Source organism: Varroa jacobsoni, unplaced genomic scaffold (assembly GCF_002532875.2).
Source record: "Varroa jacobsoni isolate VJ856 unplaced genomic scaffold, vjacob_1.0 scaffold_1250, whole genome shotgun sequence".
NCBI lineage: Eukaryota > Metazoa > Arthropoda > Arachnida > Mesostigmata > Varroidae > Varroa > Varroa jacobsoni.
The window spans coordinates 103,894-122,978 of NW_019214152.1; the positions used below are offsets into that span (position 1 = coordinate 103,894).

General features: G+C 46.6%; 1 protein-coding gene across 1 annotated transcript in view; it reads left to right on the forward strand.

The window, feature by feature from the left end:
• The first annotated feature begins 10,322 nt into the window (after positions 1-10,322).
• Positions 10,323-19,085, forward strand: part of LOC111268044 (uncharacterized) — a 34,361-nt gene continuing 25,598 nt past the window's right edge. Inside the window, exon 1 of the mRNA XM_022846742.2 lies at positions 10,323-11,134. Coding sequence (XP_022702477.1) covers positions 10,415-11,134 — 720 coding nt within the window. The 5' untranslated portion in view covers positions 10,323-10,414. The remainder of the gene's footprint in view (positions 11,135-19,085) is intronic.

Below are 19,085 nucleotides of genomic sequence, written 5' to 3' on the forward strand. Positions count from 1 at the left end.
AGAATTATATATTTTGAATGTTTAAAGTTGTGTCTAAATATGTCAGTGGATTTATGTGTATGTATCAGCCTTATGTTATTGAGAATTCTAAAATCGTGGTTTGTACGCTAACTGTAACGTGGGTATTGGTTAGATCATAACTTTTCTGTCAGAAACTTCGTCGTTCAACGCTCTTCATCTCACGTCAAAGGCAGTGGGTTTAAAACGTCTCGTATCTCCTGCCATGCAGAGTCGTATTTGCTTTAATCAACGCTTTACTACGGCCCAAGACAGTCCTGCGACATGCGTTTTATACCATAACTCTGTGTAAAGCTTGGCTAAGAAGCGTAGATCTAGCTCATACTTTCCACAAGCCCAGAGACGACTTTCACTATCGAACAATTGTAGATTTCGTCATATCGAATCAGACTGAAAGGATAAAAGCGATCTTGTAAACATCATTCTCCGGAGGTTAGTTAGACACTAAAGATACAGTTAGGAAACATCCAGAAGAGTTTTTAGATACAATGCAGAAGAATTTCACAGGAGTAAGGGGTCATGTGAGAAGATAGCGCGAAGACAATACATCCGCCATTAGCTTAGCGTTGCGGCTGTAAAAAAGGATAGCAAAGTTCGTCAACGCTTTCAATATTTGACCTAAGTAGCCGTCTACTGGTGCCTATGCTCTCATAACGCAAAAAGATGAAGTATGGTATAACTCGACATTAATGGAATCGTATGTTGCGCAATCCAGTCAACCAAGATTCTGTCCCGTCAAGGGCCGACCGAGTTCCCGGTAGAGACAGAATTACCCGATTTGATTCATTGATATTAGTATAATGGAAGAAAGAACGATCTTCTATTTGAGACGCAACAGTGGGGTTGATGCTGTCATTACACGGTTTGCAAGGCTACAGTAAGGTAATCACGAGACTCACCTGGCAGAAAAAAGAAATCACGACCCTATCGGAAACTGACTGCAAATATTATTGACTATTTCGTCTCCATCAATATCTTCAGAGTAACTGGAGTTAACTTAACGAGAAAAAATAACATTTTTGAGGCGAAAAATGGTCCAGCGTCCGTCTACATCTTATCCAGAAAATCTTGCTGGAAGTGTGAGAAAATGCGATATATATATAGCGAACCCTCTGCTAACACGAGCAGGTCTTTGTCCGGAGTTTCCAAGAGTAAAAAGCTTTCTGGCTGTTATTTTTATTTTATGACAAGGTAAGATGGGGCGGTTTCTGAATCTAGAATTTACAAGCTGGCTTGCTTCCTTTCAATACTGCCCCAGTTCAGATGATATGTGCAGAAGACTTTGTACTATAAATATCTCCTCCTCTCCCCCGTCCCCTCTCCGGTGTTGCGTATACTTCTGAAGCAACTAAAATATTAATCATATTTTGAAATTGTCTGCGTTAATCAGCCATGAGACTGACGTACGAGACGTCAGTATCTCCAAAAGAAACTAAGTAAAGCTGTAAAACGTCAGAGAATAATACTTGGAAAATCCTGAATTTGAATGAGCTATTACCGGGCTACCGAAACTAATTAAGTAGATATTGAGATTTCGGTAAGACTCGTACTAAGTTGAAGGGGAAGCCATGTCTGGATAAGTCTAAAAAATGCTTCAGTTTTTGGTATATTTTCTTGATACGAATCCTATCTGCAGATAATATTTCAAAACTTATGCAGCTGACATCAAAATCAGTGCAGAGGTCCAGAATGACAAATACATTAGCAGTGCTCAAGGACGTCTAAGATAATTTCTATCCCTTGTCACAAAGCTGAGAGGTTTCAAGGCCGGCTTTTATATAAAAACGTGCAGCATATAAAAACGCCACTAGAAGTTTAGGGAATAACGTTGCAGAAGATGGTTACTGTCCCTAAATTTGGATAAACCCTATATCATATTGATTTCGGGAAATTTTGGGACTAAATCAAATAGACTAAATAATGCATACAACGTTTTTATACGTTTCTTCTGCCTATTATTACATATGGCAGCCCTGTCTGGAAGTTAGGGCTAAAGCGAGACCAAGAATTGCTGCATAGAGCTCAAAGCCAAACACGTCTAACGAGTACGAAACAAGTAATACTGATTTCATTGTTCATATTCACTTGACAAAAAATTTTGACATTTCGAGCAGTACGATTGGAGCGTCATAACATATATTTAAAAAAAAAAAAAAAAAAAAAAAAAAAAAAAGTATAAAATCCTAACCGAATGTTAAAAGTGTTATAAGAGTTATTATATAGAGCTTTGAAACCACCGTTAGGAAATTAGATCTTTACATAATAATAGGCTCTCGTTAGACGTTTGATGGGGGCAGGCCTTCCATGCTAAGCCCAAACGCAGGCGATTCAAAGAACTTGCTCAAATCATATAAAAAAAAAAAAACATGCTAAAGAAATAACGTGACACAGTCACCGAAGTAGCCTGAAATATTTATGTCGTATATAACGAGAAGAACTTTATGAAAACTGCTCTGCGGAGTTCAAGGATGCCATCCTGAACCTGTAGGATGCACCCGTTCTAAGCCGGCTATCTGAACGTAACGAGGACCAATTAAAGGAGATTTCGAAGAAAGAAACTGGCTACCAATTAGTAAAATGGTGAAAAAATCAACACTCTCATAAGACAGACACGTTATATCTATAGAATACGATCGAAAAATAGAAGCCTGAGTGCTCCATGACCTGCGTGAGCATCACGATGAAATATGGCTACTCATTGTCCCTCAGCGTTTCGTCCAACAGCGAGCAACACGCAGTCATAATAACAAATTCTTACACGATATTGTCACCGTGCCGCAAAATACTGTCTTTAAAAACGCAGTCCCTAATCAACGATAAAGCCAGCAGTCAAAACCAACGATAAAGCAAATTTCAATTCCAAGAAGACGATCGTCTGCCTTTGGTAACACCGGAAGAGTCTTACACACTGGAAGGTGTTTGACAGTTAACGGGGATCTGTATATGAGCGAGCTGCATCGAACGAACGGGCTCTCAAACGGAAAAGATCAAAAGAGGTTTGGGCGTCAATAATTTTGGATCAACATAAAAATCATACTTTTCCACGACTACGTGAAGTCGCTCACGGCAAAGACGGTAAAGTCCACCGTGCAGGAGCCTGAGTGCCGTCAGATCCTCCATAGCTTGCTCCGACGGACTCTCGTTTTCTCAATAACGGGAAAATTAAATTAGTAGCCGTACATTTTACATTGGAAAGTGCTGGGCCAGTCCTTTTACACTAGACCTGAAAATTTCTGGCAAAAAAGGAAGAAATATGTCGGTTAATAAATATAGGAGGGTTGTCGGGAGTGACAGCAAATACAAATAATGAATTTCTTTGCTACTAGAATTCTTACAAAACGGGCTACGTTTGTAAAGTTAAAAATGAGAAAAAGAAGCTGAAAGCACGCTCTAACATAACACTGTGAATCGTTTGATAGTAGTATTTTCTCATTAGATGCTAGTTCTTTTTCAACGTAGCTTCAAGTCAACCTATACATTGGCCAAAAAAGGATAATCTTGGAAAGACGTTCACACGCCCACGGCGACGTCACGTTATGGCAAAACCCCACTATTATATTAAATTGTTAACCTAATGTCGTTTCGAATGCACTTTCTTATTGGTTGATTTACTTTTGGGAGGGAAATTCTACTTCGTGACAAGGTGCAATTAAATTTGAAGAACTAGAGAGCGATCGTCTACATATTTAAGACTCCACGCAATTCCGCATTGTACCGGGTACTCCATGCTTCTCAAAAAGATATTGGTTGCCGTTTCGCTAATTAGATTTCCCTCTGGGAGTTAGCCCATAATTTCGACGGAACTCTCCCTTGAAACACTCGCACAGACACAATGAGGTAGGGTACGATATGGCTGAGGTGCGTGCTTGATGCTACCGCGTATTAATACTTGAAAGTGTTCGTCAGCAACGATGCCAAGAAAAAGCTACCAAACATTTGCGAGATGCGCCCGATTGCATCCCTAGTCTCTGCTGGCGAAACTATATCAGAAGCGTTAAGAGAACTTTGGACGGAAACGATTTGAATGAGTCAGGCAGGTCAGCGCCTTTGCCTCAGCGAATAGCGTCCCGTGGATTCTGTCTTCTTCTGTGTGAGGACTTTGCAAATACATACACAGACGGTATCGATATATACACATACATACGAATTCAAACAGGCGGTGGCCATGGGTTCAACTGACATCCATTCTTCGGCGGCGGCAGCCGCAGCAGCAGCGTTGGCTGGCTGGCTGGCTGGCTGGCTGGCTTCATCCGCTGTCCAGAGGGAGCCCGAGTAGAGGGTTTATAGAGAGTTTGTTATCGGCTTCCTCTTGCGCTGAGTCACCTTTACGTGAACAACTTGAACATTTCACCATTCTGCGAGGAACTACTTCGTTGCTGAGCTTCCTTTACCAGCAGCCGGCTGGCAGCTCAAGTTACTAACGTATTTATATCCAGTACCGGCTTCAGTGTTCCAAGATGTTCGCAGCTTTACACAGGAACATTACAAGCGAAAATCCACATAATAATTTCAATGGAACTAGCACGCACGCTTTAGTTCAGTTCAAGCGCCTCGCTCGACAGACGGACATGGCATACTTTCGAAAATATCTAAATGGACAGATTAAAGGAATACTAAGTTTTAGAAGATGCTATTTCGAATCTAGTACACATCTCCACGTATTCCACGAACGTTTCAGCTCTCAGGGTTGCTAGACGGCAATGATCAACATACACCGTTGTACTTCCTGTAAGTACTGCTATGGATGTATTTTATAAATGTTGGGTTAGTTGCGGGGTACTTGCTAGAAAGTGCTCCACACCAAAGTGCAAATTTGCAAATATGATTTTGGCGCCAGATTTGATCGGACCTGAAAAATTATTGAGAGAGTCGAGGGCGAAATGAATATACCATAATCCGCAGATAAATACACGCTTTTTAATGAAGGTTTAAATATCTTACACTTTTGTCAATTTTTTTTTTCTTCTTACACTGTCTAAATCTCTTACCGAGTCTCTTATCTATCTATCGAATGTCGAGCGAATATCAAGGCCTGCCGACTCTACGACAGCGTAAGAAAAATACGGACATTCACGCTAGACTTATATTCGAGGTGTTAGCCTAAAACGACCCGGCGGAATCTTCGGAAAGACGTGGCCACAGCCTCCAGATATCTCCTCGGTTGATCTGAGGTTATTTCAATAATAAAGCAACAAAGGTGCTATTTCAAAGAACGGCAATTGTTTTAGTTACTTCTCCAACCTTCCGCGTGAGCAGTGCTTCAAGGGCATTGAAAGTTACACACAGTTTAATATTGTTTCCTTTTTGTTTGCCCGTTATCGTTTAATACTTAGGTATCTAGGCGACCGAAAACTCTGACAACGACTAAATCGATGCGTGCAATGGTTTATATACCTCTGAATGAAGCTTTTCTATAATATAGAACATGATGTAATTCCGTGCGAGTTCCAGTATAAAAAAGATGCTCGACTTGAGAGAACGCTTGTAAAAAGACAGGAAAAGTCATAGGGTTTTTAGGGCAGCTAATTTGTTATTATAGTAATATAGAGCGACAAAAAATCGTCTGCTTTCTCCCATGAAATTGAAAGCCATTTGTGTACACAGCTTTACTGAGGGCTGTTTTCGGTTTCCCAATGAAGAGCCTAAGTCGTAAATAATGTATGTTTTTATTCACGCTGCGTGGATAAACTCATTGTTAGAATAATCTATATTCAATGTTTCATGTATTCGGCCCAGCTACTGTCGAGCGGTGAGTAACAGTAATGGAATTATATTAATGTTTTTATTATATGATTTTTCAACGAGTTCCACGCATCGAATCTTGCTCCAACCATATCCATATATAAACGCTATCCTATTATGATATTGTGTTGTGTTTCGTGCAGTTTTGCTGTATATTTTTTTTTAATATAAATTTGGTTTGTTTTTACTGGTTGGAGCTGCTTACTCGAGCATATAATAGGATACTAAGATAGGTAGTTTTTCGCTCCGTGCGATTCGGTAAGCTCTGTTCAAAATCTAACTAGCGATTAAAACGTTGGTTACGCAAAACTGTACGCTAAGACACCATGTTTCAAGGGGATATAGTTATTAAACTATTGAAAAATTAATTTACTTTTTTTTTTTTTTTTTACTATAGGCAGCTAAAGAACTCTAGCCTACTGCTGCCAAGAACCTCGCTTGTTCCACGTAGATAAACTCACTGCATGATGCCAACACATGAAACGTAAACGCTGTGAATGCGGCCAGCGCCCCCAAGCGAAGCTTTTTCTCGTCCGGCGAAAAGCCAAGACGCACATACGCATTCGCCGCACCTCTTGTAGAAACATGTGAGTTAGCCATGTCGTAAAACCACGAGATTGTTAGGCTCCGCCTCCTCACGGGACGTTAGGCCCCGCCCAATTCGTCCCGGACCGCCAGCAGCTCGGCTCCAGCCAAGCAGTCGTACTGTCCATGAACACACGAAAAAAATGAAGCTAGTAAGGGAATTGATCGTAGCGGCATCGTCGACGCGGTAGTACCGAGCATCGAAGGTCGTTCGACGGTTAGAACAAAGCATTCTGCCGTCATTCAGACCGATGTACTTTGCCTCGTCGTGTGGTCACCGATTTCAGAATTCGATTGACTCAAGAAGAACCTGTCAATGGTTAGCCGACATAAAACAAAAGATATAAAGAATCGTTTTCTAAAAGAGGACCTTTTCTCTGTTTCTATACCTCTCGAATATGTTTGTGTGCGTTGGAAACATTTCCACAGTGTTTTTGTGTGTGTCTCGCTGTGTGTAAATTACGCTGTTGTGCGCGTTTAACAGTTTGTCCGTGGCAACAGACGCGATATTAACACCGTCTGCATCTTCATAATTGTTACTCTCGCGACAGTTGCTTACGTCACCATGACGAATCGTTCCGCTATGTGATCTTTACTCTGTACGTCTTTTCGTAATTACTCCCTAATCATATATATCTACTTTGTGTTCTCGTGAAATGTGTATGTGCAAGTTTTTTGTGTGTCCACCAGTCTCCCTTGGCCTTCATTCGAGTGCATCTTGCAAAAGTCATCGTCGTCTTCGTTGTCATCTTCAGCACGCCCCATTCCCTCGTCACCGTCGTCAAACTCAGCGTTTGGCGGCGGGAAACTCCAACGGCACCGCCGATTCTCCGGCGTGAGAAGGCGAAGCGTTCTATGTCGTTGTCCTCCCTCGAGCCTGTCACTTTCGTTGTTTCACTCTCTCTCCATATACTTATCTGTGCCTGCCTGACTGTCTGTCTGTGTACTAGAGTCAGCGGGTACCTTGGCTTGCGCACGCGGCTGTTTCTCCGTTCGTCCGTCCGTCCGTTCGTTCGGTGTGCCGCGCGCCTACCGGTCCGCCCGCCCCTCTGCCCGCTTGTCTGCTCGGCGTCGAACAATCTCAAACAAACCCATAAAGACACAGGCACATACATACAACACACGCAGAGCATTTCCACCAGCGGCGGCTTACGCTCGCGCTTGCATTCGCCCGTTTCAAACGGCGCTGAGACGTTCACTCACTTGTCATCATCCGAGCAGCCCCAACTCCTTCTCTCCCCCGACCTATTAATATGTGCACGCAAACCTACATACCCACCAACTCTTGCCACTCATATTTGTTGTCCCGTGCGACAACTATTTCGACGATCCCTTCTTATCGTTACTGAGCGTCGAAGCAGTCAGCCATCTGTCGGCCACCATACTGACTCACGGCCGGAAGCAGCAATAACAACATTCACTCCGTCAGGCCAATCGTTAACGTTGGCACTCGTTCGGCCTGCCAGTTTGGTCTGGCGTAGCTCTCCCCCCTTCATTGCTGTGCCTTCGGCTGCTGGATTTGCTCGACGGCTGTCTACGTACATCGTCATCGCCATTGTCATCGCCAGCATCATTGTTAGCCCGTGCTGCTGCTGCTGCTGTTACTACTTCTAGTGGAAGTGGTGGGGGCGGCGGCAGCGATGCCCCCGTATTTTTTCGTTGGTGGTGGTGATTGTTGTTGTTGTTATCATCGTCGTCGTCGTTATTGTGGCCATAGCTTGACGTAGTGTTAGCTGCGGTCGTTATAGTCGTTGTCGCCATCGTTATCATCGTCGTTGCTGAAACTCGCACTGCGACTCCCGCCCTCCGCCTCCATCCTTCCTCCAGCTCAGAAACAACGCGGCGGCCGAAGCGGCTGAATCAACCAGCAGTAGTAGTGCTGCTGGTGCCAGCAGTGATAGTCGTGCGTTGGAGACGTCGAACGTTGACGGCAGCTGCTGCTGGTAGCTGTAGTATTGGTAGTAGTAGAAAGTGGTAGCCGCAGCTGCACAGAGAGTAGCAGGACGGGTCTGTCTGTCTGTCTGTCCGCCCACCCGTTCGTTCGTTCGCTTGGTTCGTCGCCGGGTCGGTCGGTCTTTGCCGATGAGGGGAAGCGAAAAGCGGCTGTCGCTGAGGACAGAGAGGAAGAGAAGAGAACTATCGATCGATAAAAATTTCATTCCGATTGCTGCACCCCACAATATCCCCGACGGCAACCCCCGAGCGCTTATACACGGTCACATACACACTCACACCCACTTGCCGACTGCCCCAGTTCCCCAACCCCACCGTTGTCTCTAACATCGTTCGCCGTCAGTGCGTGTCCTGGCCCTTCGTACTAGCGCTACTACTATCAGCGCTACCACTGGCATTGGGGAGACCGCCGCGCTCTGCTATACTGTGTACTCTCTGCGTGGACCCCTGCGCCCCTATCCCCTTCACTGCATATCGTAACCCCTGTCCACTACCAATCGCTCCCCACTGTCCCTAAGCGGTTCCCCCACCGTCCGTTCATCCGTCCACCAACCAATCCCAATTGCAAACCCTGCTCCGAAGCGAGACCAGCGTATCCCCTTCTCGTTTGGTAGCCGATGCTGCCGCCTTGTGCGCGCGGTACAGCGCGTGCCCCCCATCAGTTCGGAGCCCTCTGCCGCTGCTGTGCTCGCTACTTTGGGAAAAGCCGGGCTTTCGTTGCACCCTCCTCTGGCTAACTCTGAGCTTGAGGCCGCGGCTGAGTCCGATGGTGCTGCCGTTACCCCTGGCGGTAAGTGCTAGTGCTACTCGCGCCCTCCTCCTCATCGTCGGCAGTGGCGGCGGCGGCAGCGGGCCCCGTGCCCTCTCCGCGTTCTCCTGACTGGTGCTGCTGCTCCGTCCTCTTCCGACGCTGCTCCGACTGTGTCTGTCGCTAGCTGCTCCGGCTCATCCGTAACCGTCGAGCCACCAGCCGCGCACACGGCGCGCAGTTCACGCCAAGGCGGTGCACGCCCCCCGTGCGCCCGCTGCCCGAACCACGGCTGCCGAAGCTGCGTCCGGGCAACGCGACTACTATAGTTACTGCAACTACTGACCTGCCTTGTCCTGGCCTGGCCAGCTCTGCCTATTGCTGCTGCTCGGACCGGCTTCTCGAGGCTGGCCGGCCGTTGTACGCTCATTCTCTGCTAAAATTCGGGCCAGCAATAGCAGCAGCAGTAGCGACTGAGCACCAGCTGCCGTGCGACACGAAAGGATTTCCTACATGAACCGCCGAGGCTTGGGGCCCGCGCAAACGACGAACGCACCCGGCAGCAGCAAGGGCCTTGAGGAGGTAGCAGTAGCCGCTGTCGCCGCCGCGGCCTCAGTCTATTGGACAGACTGTCCACAGCAAAGGACTCGCACCAACGGACCAACTACGACTCCCTAACGATCAACAGACAACGAAGTCGGCGATGACAAATCAAAACATCACAGTTGTTGTTGACTTGAAGCTTTAGTTATCGCCAGTGTGAAATTAGTGTGAATTATCTAGGCCAAATATCAGCAGTTTTCGTATTTGAAAAGTTCTCCCGCCCATCCCTATTCTATTTGCATCAACCTAATGGTAATCGTTGATTTCTTTGGTTTCTAAGATGAGGTGAGCCTTAGCCACGATGAACCGAACGCCTCGATAAGCCCGCGAGAAGTGGCAGCCGCGAGAGAAGTACGGGCAAATACCACCTGCGATATCTGCAGTTTCATGCCTACATCATCTGGCCGTAGCATCATACAGGAAGCAAACTAGGACGCAAGCCTGACTCTAAAGAACAGCGCTAAAAGTGCCCAGAACAGCATCGCGGAACAAGCAGAACTAAAGGAAGAACACGGACACGAAGAACAAAGCACGCAAGGAATGAATTTGCACCAACAGCAGCATCGACCGCTCAACTGACGTAGAACAAACCAGAGCAATAATAAAAAAGCGAACGTAATCATCACTGTTCTACTTTGTGCCACGTACTGCTCGTACGACTAATCATCATAGTGATAATAACAATCCACTTAGCAGCAGGACGCGTCGGCCTTTCGTTGACGCTGACGTAGCTGGCTTTGAATCGCCGAATCGTGAACCATCGAAATGGAAACTGTCGTACATAGTGAACACTATAATGGGCTAGGATTGAGCCTGCATAGTGGCGGGACAGTGGGAGGAATGTTCGTGGACTATTCGCTTGGTCCGCACGCACTGCCGCCCCGTGAGCTCGACGAGCGCCTGGACCACCCACGCCACCCCGAGCGCACGAGTGCGCCGTCCTCCGACCGCCATGAAGCAAGACATGAAAGCCGACATGAGCGACACCACGATCGTGCTCAGGGGTCCGGTGGCAGCGGATCCCAGGAGAACGGTTCCTCGAGCGGCCGGAGTCCCGGCGCCAGTGGAGGCAGTAATAATAATAATACCAACGTTGGTAACGGCAATGTCGGAGGCAGTACAGTTAACGCCACTTCTGGTAGTGGAGGAGGAGGAGGTCACAACAACACTAGCAACAGCAACAACAACAGCAGTGGTGGTAATGTTGGTGGTGGTAACAGCAGCGGAAGCGGCAGCAGTGGTGGCCAGGCGCAGCGGGTGTCGAACAGCAGCAGCAGCAGCAGCAGCAGCAGCAGCAGCAGCAAACGCGGTTCGACCGACTCTGCGGGCGGCAGCCAGGGCAAACGCCCCGGCCGAAAGTGCGGTACTCACCTCCGGTTTGCGGATATCGATGCCGCCATGCTCCAGTGGATGCTTGACATGAACGCCTATAAAGTGCCTCTTTCGGACTCGACGATCCAGGCTAAGGCTAAACAGTTAGCACAGGTTAGTAGGATTTCATACAACTTTGTACAAGCACTCGCGCGCATGAGAACAATACAGTATATCCGCACATGCTAGACACATAGACATGTCTTCGTCACATAATGAATATTTGCCCGACGGAACTATATAGGCAGCAGGTTGTCTTCTAGGAATGCGCAAAGCACGTTCTGTCTGTTATACGAACAGCAGCTACCCACCCACCTACCTTGTCACCTACTTGTCTGGATACCTATTCAATGAGAGAGCACAGGATGGGAGGCCTGGCTGCGACGGGCCGTGTTACTATATTCGGATACACTGCGCATTTTATCCTACTGCTATTATTACGAGTGGTAACACTATAATTCGTGTCGTCCGTGTGGTGGCGTACATGTTCCCTTCCGCCTTTTAGAACCTCGAATCGTCGACTGCGTCATTCTCCAATGGGTCTATGCATTGCGAATCCATGCGCGCTGGACTGAAGATGTAAGAAGATCGGTGGCAGTCATAGTAAATAATTGGGCCTCCCCCACATAGCGTTTTGCCACTTGCCTTGGGCCCCAAGTCTATTGGACCGAGTGTTACACAAACAGATATGGTAGAACAGCCAAATCTATTTGATACAATCCAAAAACTTAACCAAGACATAACATTGATGTTCTTTTTATCGAAGGGGCCCTTTCACTTTCTACTCCGGTTAGCTCTTATTGGGGCCTCAATTTATGCGCACAGTCGTAAACCTAGATAGCTTTTTAGTTATTTTAGCTTTTTCGACACAAGCGAATCGAGTGGTACGAATGATACCACCTTTGAGTGTGCCAATTTCGACACCAAGAAGTAATTCGATGGCCTGTTAGCAGCTCTGCATTCTTCGGTTTCTTTTTGTTTTATGAAAAACCATTTTTTTTTTACCAGGGGTTTAACCTGAAGTCGATTGGGAGGAACGGTGATGTGGGATCCACGTGGTCATGTTGTCCTAGCTACTGCTGGAAGGCATGCAGGGCCATGCCGGTTGCCGGTTCAGTAGAGGAAGGAGCTACCGGGTAGAAAGGCCTTGGGAAAGACGGGAAGTCGGGATAGACGAAGTATATGGAGGCTTTGGCAGACTAAGGCCAAGTCGGCCGCCGCTGCCGCCGCCGCCGCGTGGCAAGCATATAGGAAACCCCGTCCGTTCACCCGATACCGTCTTCCCAAGTCGCTTTCCGTATATAGAACCACTAGGTTTTGCCTTACCCCTCCCAAGCGCCACTTTTCCCAGCACATACACAGCCAGCCTTTGCCCGTTTCCTCGGACAACTTCCCTCGGCCTCTTGTTTCTACATCCTATATAGCCTCCGTCGCCCCGTTCTTCAGACCCCGCGCCTTCCTCTGGTCCGCTTCACTCCTCTCTGCTTCTCAGCAGTCTTCTCAGAAGCGCCATCCCGCGAGCTGCATTGCCTTTTTGGCCGGGCAAAAGCAACGCCAGCGAAGGGGCGAAGAGCGAGCAGAAAGAAGAACAGGAGGAGGCAAAAGCATCGGCGGCAACGCTCTGACGCACTGTCCTTCACGGCAAAACCAGCACAACCATCGCTGCTGCGGCCGTTGCCACTGCTGCTGTCACCACCATCACCACTAACGCCGTTCTCCTTCGTCCGCCAAATGGCCCCTGCGACTACCGCCACTGCTACTGCCCGCACCTACCAACACAGCTCTCTAGTTCTGCTCCCATAGCCTCTTCCTCCTCCTCCTCCTCCTCCTCCTCCTCCTCCTCCTCTTCCTCCTCCTCCTCCTCCTCCTCCTCGTGCTTATTCTTGTTCCCTTCCGCCGCCGCTGCCGTCGTCTTCGACCTCTCTCTGACGTTACGCAAGCGGTCGACTGAGGAGACTCTGAGAAAAAACGAAGAACGAACGAAAGTAGTTGTAGCGGTAACAGTAGTAGTCGTAATATTAGTACCAGTGGAACGAGTATCACAATGTGTCTGCCTGCCTTCAGCTTTCGCTCCGTCTGCCGGCGTCGATTTTGCGAACGAAAACAACGGCCTTAGCATCTTTCTGCACTACCTTGCAGCGAAGACCGGAAAAAATTCTTCAATCATATCGTGTGCGATAGGTGTAGCAACCGGTGAATACAGCCTTTGATTCCACCTGTTTAAATCAGGTTCGGCTAGGCGAGAAATGCTATAACTGTAAAAGACGGAATTATCATGACGAAAAACAGGAGAGCTCTCAAAGGACCTTGTTGATTATCGTTTCATTAAAAGATAATATTTTTGAATGTTCCGCGCGCTACGTCCGCTATTGCCGATTAGTAACATTGCCTCAGGCAAAAAAAGAGATAACAGGGTCACTCCTTTATGGACTCGAATAATTTGGGAGATACAGAACGTCAAGAGCTCACACTTACGTCCAGATTTATATAAACAATAGGTTATGGTGATACGTTCATATTTACATTACTGTTTGTGGTGTATAGGTGTAAAACATTGGAACGTTCGAGATGTACATAAAAGTAAGTTCGATTCTTTTCTGTTGTGGCATTATAAAATGCTTTAGGATCTAATGGGTTGTTATCGTTATTATCTGATGACTATTGTTGAAAATAGCGAAATGCAGGTGCTTGTGTTGATGACCAAGCGGAGGACAAAAGGGGAGGGACCGTAGCGGCACCGTTACATTCTCTCTATCTGCGTTATACGTGAACTGCGTGCGACTGCGCCAACGGAAGACAGTGGTGTCCCTCCGCCCTTTCGACCATGGCCACACGTGTGGCCGCACATACAGACAGACACAGACCCTCCCACACACGTCGCTGCTGGCTCTCCTTGACGGCAGCCAGTTACCCCCACCGACCCATCCAAAAAACCAACGAACAAATGAACGAAGCAGGCCAACGAGCGACCAACTCTATTTCCGAAGGCGTTGCGATGCCGCAGCCCGGTAAGTGTCAACGCTCGTTGGCTCGCTTTGGAACCCCGATAGTCCCTTGATTTTCGGTTCAAATTGGGAGCATGAGGTGGGGATGTGTCGGACTAGAGTTGTGTGGCCATCTGAAAAATGTAAAGCTGTACTTTTTCTTATCGCGACAGCGTTGCAGCTAAGCGGCGCCGCGGCTGTGTGGTGGGGCCTTACTGCCAGCTAGGCAAGCGTTCGTCGAACGGTGCCGCCCCTACCAGCGCAAGTCGTGTGGTTCCGTGCGTCTCGACGCGTTCATCGGAAGCAAGCTCGGCTTGCTGCTTCTGAGCGCCTTGTAGAAACGTGGTTTGTTATCCAGCTGGGGAACTGGCTCGCTACCAGGTTACGCAGATGTCCTCGTACATTTACGCAGGAACAGCTTACACTTGAACCGGTAGTAAACGTACTTACAAAGTCCCCTTCATCGTATTGCTATGGTGATCCTGTGAGGCGGCGGAGACGGCTTCTTGATGGACGGGTTGCGATGGCTGTGTGCCACAGGGGACGTTGGGGCCGCTGCTGACTCACCTCCGACCGACTGGCCGGTGGTAATGGTGTACCGCTTCCTCGTCACAGGAAGGTAGTCGACGCTGGATGGACGCGGTGGAGGGGATAACTTTTCTCCCAGCACGTTGACTGATCGCTAGACCCGTGCGGAATTCTGATTCCGGTCGGTCGCAAGCGATTTTCCACTGCTTCGGACACTAAGCTCGACAAGCGCAGCGACCTCGGCAACATCGACTGTGGCTACATAATGCGACCACCTCAAGGTTTCTGCTGAAGTCGCCGCTTCGCAGCGGTATTCGTTTTTCATTCACCAGAGGTATGAAAATCAGTGTAAAGCCCACAAGATGTATGGCACACCCTTACGGACAGGGCGTATACATCAACGATGCCTATAACTATGCCAAGGATGGTTTTAGCTACTTTTACACGTTTCTGCTGCAATTCCCTGCACGCAGTGAGATGGATAGCTACAATTCAAATCGGATCTATTCGTCGAGCCTTCGTTAGGTTGATTCCAGTAAAAATTGTCTGTCTCCGTTTGTGTCACCTGATTCGAATCCAAATAACTCATGTGAAATTTCCCTATGTTTATGCAAGCTACCTTTAATGCTGGCTGCGCGAAGATCCGACCGTCTCGACTGCTCCATTAGCACAGTAGATCGCTATAGCCGCTCACGCATACTTCGTACGAGTAATGTGCCGATTAGCAAGCATGGCGTTCATAAACAAACATATACATCGATATAATGTGTTTAAATTCTTCGTAAAATTGTCTGCAATGCGAAAGTCGGTCTTTCGTGTAGGGTTTCGTACCCTTCTCGAAACGACTGCCATCCTTGCTAAGCATATTTTGTGCTGAAGGATTATGAATTTCATCACTATCATCGTCCCAGCAGACATATTCGATAAAATAAATTATTGATAACCTAACGAATATCGCATAACCCACATGAAGGCGCTTCCGAAGTATGATTGGGTGTCCCACAACCCGTTTTAGGTTGGATGTGGAACATTATTATCTTTGATGACGTATTTGTTCTCCAACACTCCTCAATCAACCGACGACCTCAGTTATTTGTTTTTGCTAAGTAGTTCTAAACACAAATTCTGTCACCAGTCCATGCCGCAACAGATTTTGCCGCAGTATACCGCCGTTTTTCTTACATGTTTGTGTATACACCAACTGAATAAATGTATTTTTTTTTCTTGTCGAAAGGCATTCTGATATGAAGGGCGACAATTCCCAACAGGAACAACTTACCAAAAATGCTGCTATAGCTGGAGCAGACTGACTGGTACACACTTATACGAATTGTAGAAACCAATGATCTTACATACATACACACCTATCTTTCGTTCGGCGGAGGAGATTTCTAATGGTAATCTGAGTAATAAAAATTACTAACATATCGCAATGTAGATATCCAGGTTTACTGATACAAATGATTCATTTTAACGTTGGACCATACATAGGTCATGTCAAATAGGCTTCACTTTCCTTAAAATAATCCTGGACCATTTTTCTAATATCTGAATAGCCGAATTTGTAAGGGTTATATCTCCTCGGTGTATCTATCGCCTACCGTGTCGAAAAACTAACATGAAGAAATGGTTAGTGTGTATTTTTTTTGTTCTCGCAATATCTACTCTGATGTGCCTGAAACTATGCCTGAGTGAACAAGTATTCTTTTTTTTTAACAACATTATGACTACATACATATCCAGCGCCTTATCTACCGCGTGAACGTGTTGCTCAGAGCAATATGACCTAATAGAAAGGTGGGATCCCGCAAACAGCACCAATATAGCCAAACCTCAACAGCACGGATAGAAAAAATTCTACTAAGGATAATTTTGAAATATGTTCGTCCTTTGAACAGCAACGTAAACACTTCCGAAGTTACTGGTAACTTCGCCGTGACAAAATGATGAAAATGTCTGCCATTTTTTCAAATATTGTTCTGCTTTCCTATTTTGTCATGCTTTGTGTGCTTGTAGGAGAGACGCTATTCTAACTATTGTCATAAATGTTTGCTTATAAAGCAAAAAATAGGAATCGAATGACGGTAGGGATGAGCCAAAAACACAGTTGTTGAGCAACATCCAGGGACGACTAGAAAAAACATAGCATCACTGACAGATAATTTTGATATTATTAATACTTATATAGGTCTACCTCCTACCTTAAGTAATATAAGTGCTGAACTGAAGAAAATCATATATATATATAACTGGTATAAAGAATGTTTTAAAAAGAATATCTACGGCTGCAGCGACAGCTTGTTTTATAACATTGTAGTGTTTAAGGCTTACGTATATTGCCATATAGTGCACGTCCCGTGTAGTGAACCAAGTGAAGCCGCTATAACTGGAAGTGACAAGGGGGAAGGTCAGCTCAAGCGCAGGCTAAAACGACGACAGAATTATGCAGTATTTTTTGTGACGTTAATTAGTGTTTACTATTTACCAGATTTATCAATTGGAATTGCTATCTAAAAAAAAACAGTGTGATACTGCTACACGATTTGGCTGAACATATGATCTCTAATAACGTAGTGATACAAGCTATAAATCGTACATTTTATGGCTGAATATTGCTGGCATGTATACACTGCTGAGGTTACGAGACCGAACGCGCTTCCTTCGCAGCTTCCGCACTGGCGGTTCAAAAAGACTTCACATCCGAAAGTTACGAAGAGCTCTAGGTTGAGGGTCGGCGAAGAAAAATTTTTACACAATGCTATTCATGTAAATATCGTGCCTCGTGTGGGAATAAATAATAATAACAGCAGCAGCGGTAACGGTATTGATATTCGCTAATAGCTATCCGACCAGAGGCGATGATGATGGTCATTATGTCTACAAGGTTCACTCACCTTGCACTGTTTTAGCGGCAGATAGGCAAACGACGACGCGCGAATCGTTTTGTACTACCCGGCAAGGCTTTTGAGCTCAGAGAGGCGAGGTAGGATGGAGAAACAGAATAGAAACTAACAAATAGGGAACGCGGATGAAGCAGTCGCATAGAGCTATGGATAGGATGCGGGCCGGCAGTCTGCCCGCTACACGAAAACCAATACCAGTTGCATTAGCAGCTAGGCAGGAAAAAATAGCGTCGAAAAAGCTCCTTCTTCTCATTGTATTCGTCGGCCACAGCACGATGATGATGATGACGGTGACGATGATAATGCCTCTCTTTGCTGTGGGGGGTTGCGTAAAGAGACAGAAGTGATCTTGGAGGAAGACGTTCAATCATGCGTCCGTAGTTTGGTTCCAGTTCCGTTGATGCTATCCGAACTGTGCCTGGAGTGCTTCAGATGCCCCCTTCAGCGTTTTCGCTCGGCGAACAATCTGCTGCCGAAGCTATTCCTGCCAGTTGGTGGGTGCCAATGGTTACACCTACGCATTGTCGTCGTTATGGGCTAAAAAGATCCATGAAGCAGAGAAAGACTTTATGCTTTTAAGCCGATGCTGGTGTAACCATTCATGGGCAGTGACTGTGTTTTATCTATGACACATCGGCAGCGTGTGCATGTTAGAATAGCTGGCCAGGTAGGTAGTTGTGGGGGCAAACGTCCTTGTGCTCCTTTGTTTCTTTGACTAAATTGGCCAGCGTCTGTTTTAGCGAGAGGTTTGCCGGCTGCCACGAACATGTAGCACTTGTCTCAGTAGCGTTTGAGAATCGCGAGGCAGCCTGACTGGCTAGACTAAGGTAAGTTATACCAGCTCTGCTTAGCTCAGTCCCGGCTGTATGAACTGCTTGCAATACTACGGCTGCCTCTTCTATGCCGTAAAAAGTGTTGCCAACTGTTGATATATAGTTCGATATAAAATCACGCTCCGTTATATGAGCACTCCGGACACTGAGCAAGACCAAATAAAGTTGCGCCGTAAAGAGTATTTCGTTATCACGTTTAGGGACTTTTTGACGAGCCTGACTGTGACAAGACTGTTTCATGTGTAGGCAGATGCTAGGATAGAGAACTAGCTTGCACACTATTAGGCTACTACCGAAATGCAAAACCTAAACACAGACGAAAGGTACGATGACTGTGAATTTACAAACAAATGCCACCGGCCAAGTGAATAATGTTTACCCTGTTATACTAGTTCAGTTCTCCAAAGTTTCTGGTGCTGCAGTGGCGTTTCATCGACTGGCGCTTACTAGATCCGCCATTTCTGTTGCTGCTCAGTCCGTCGTTGTTGTTGGTAATCAAAAGCGGTCAACAACCGGTCCAAGTCAATGCTTGGATTAAATGGAAGGCCGTTCTCAATCTGGTCAGCTTCGTCGCCTCTCTTCCCCGTGTTTTTCTCTCTTCTTTTTTCCGTTCTCTGCCTGAATCGCTCGCACTCTGCCGCCCGTGTGCCTCGTTGTTTCTCTCGGTTTACCCTCATTCGTTCACCGGCCCCTGTCCTCGTCGACTTTCCGGAGCGCCCGACCATCCAACGTTCAATGTCAGTTTACAACGGCAACCAGCAGTGAAGTACCGGCAGGCAGAAGAGGGTGCTTATTGCAAAGAAATTATAATTCTATA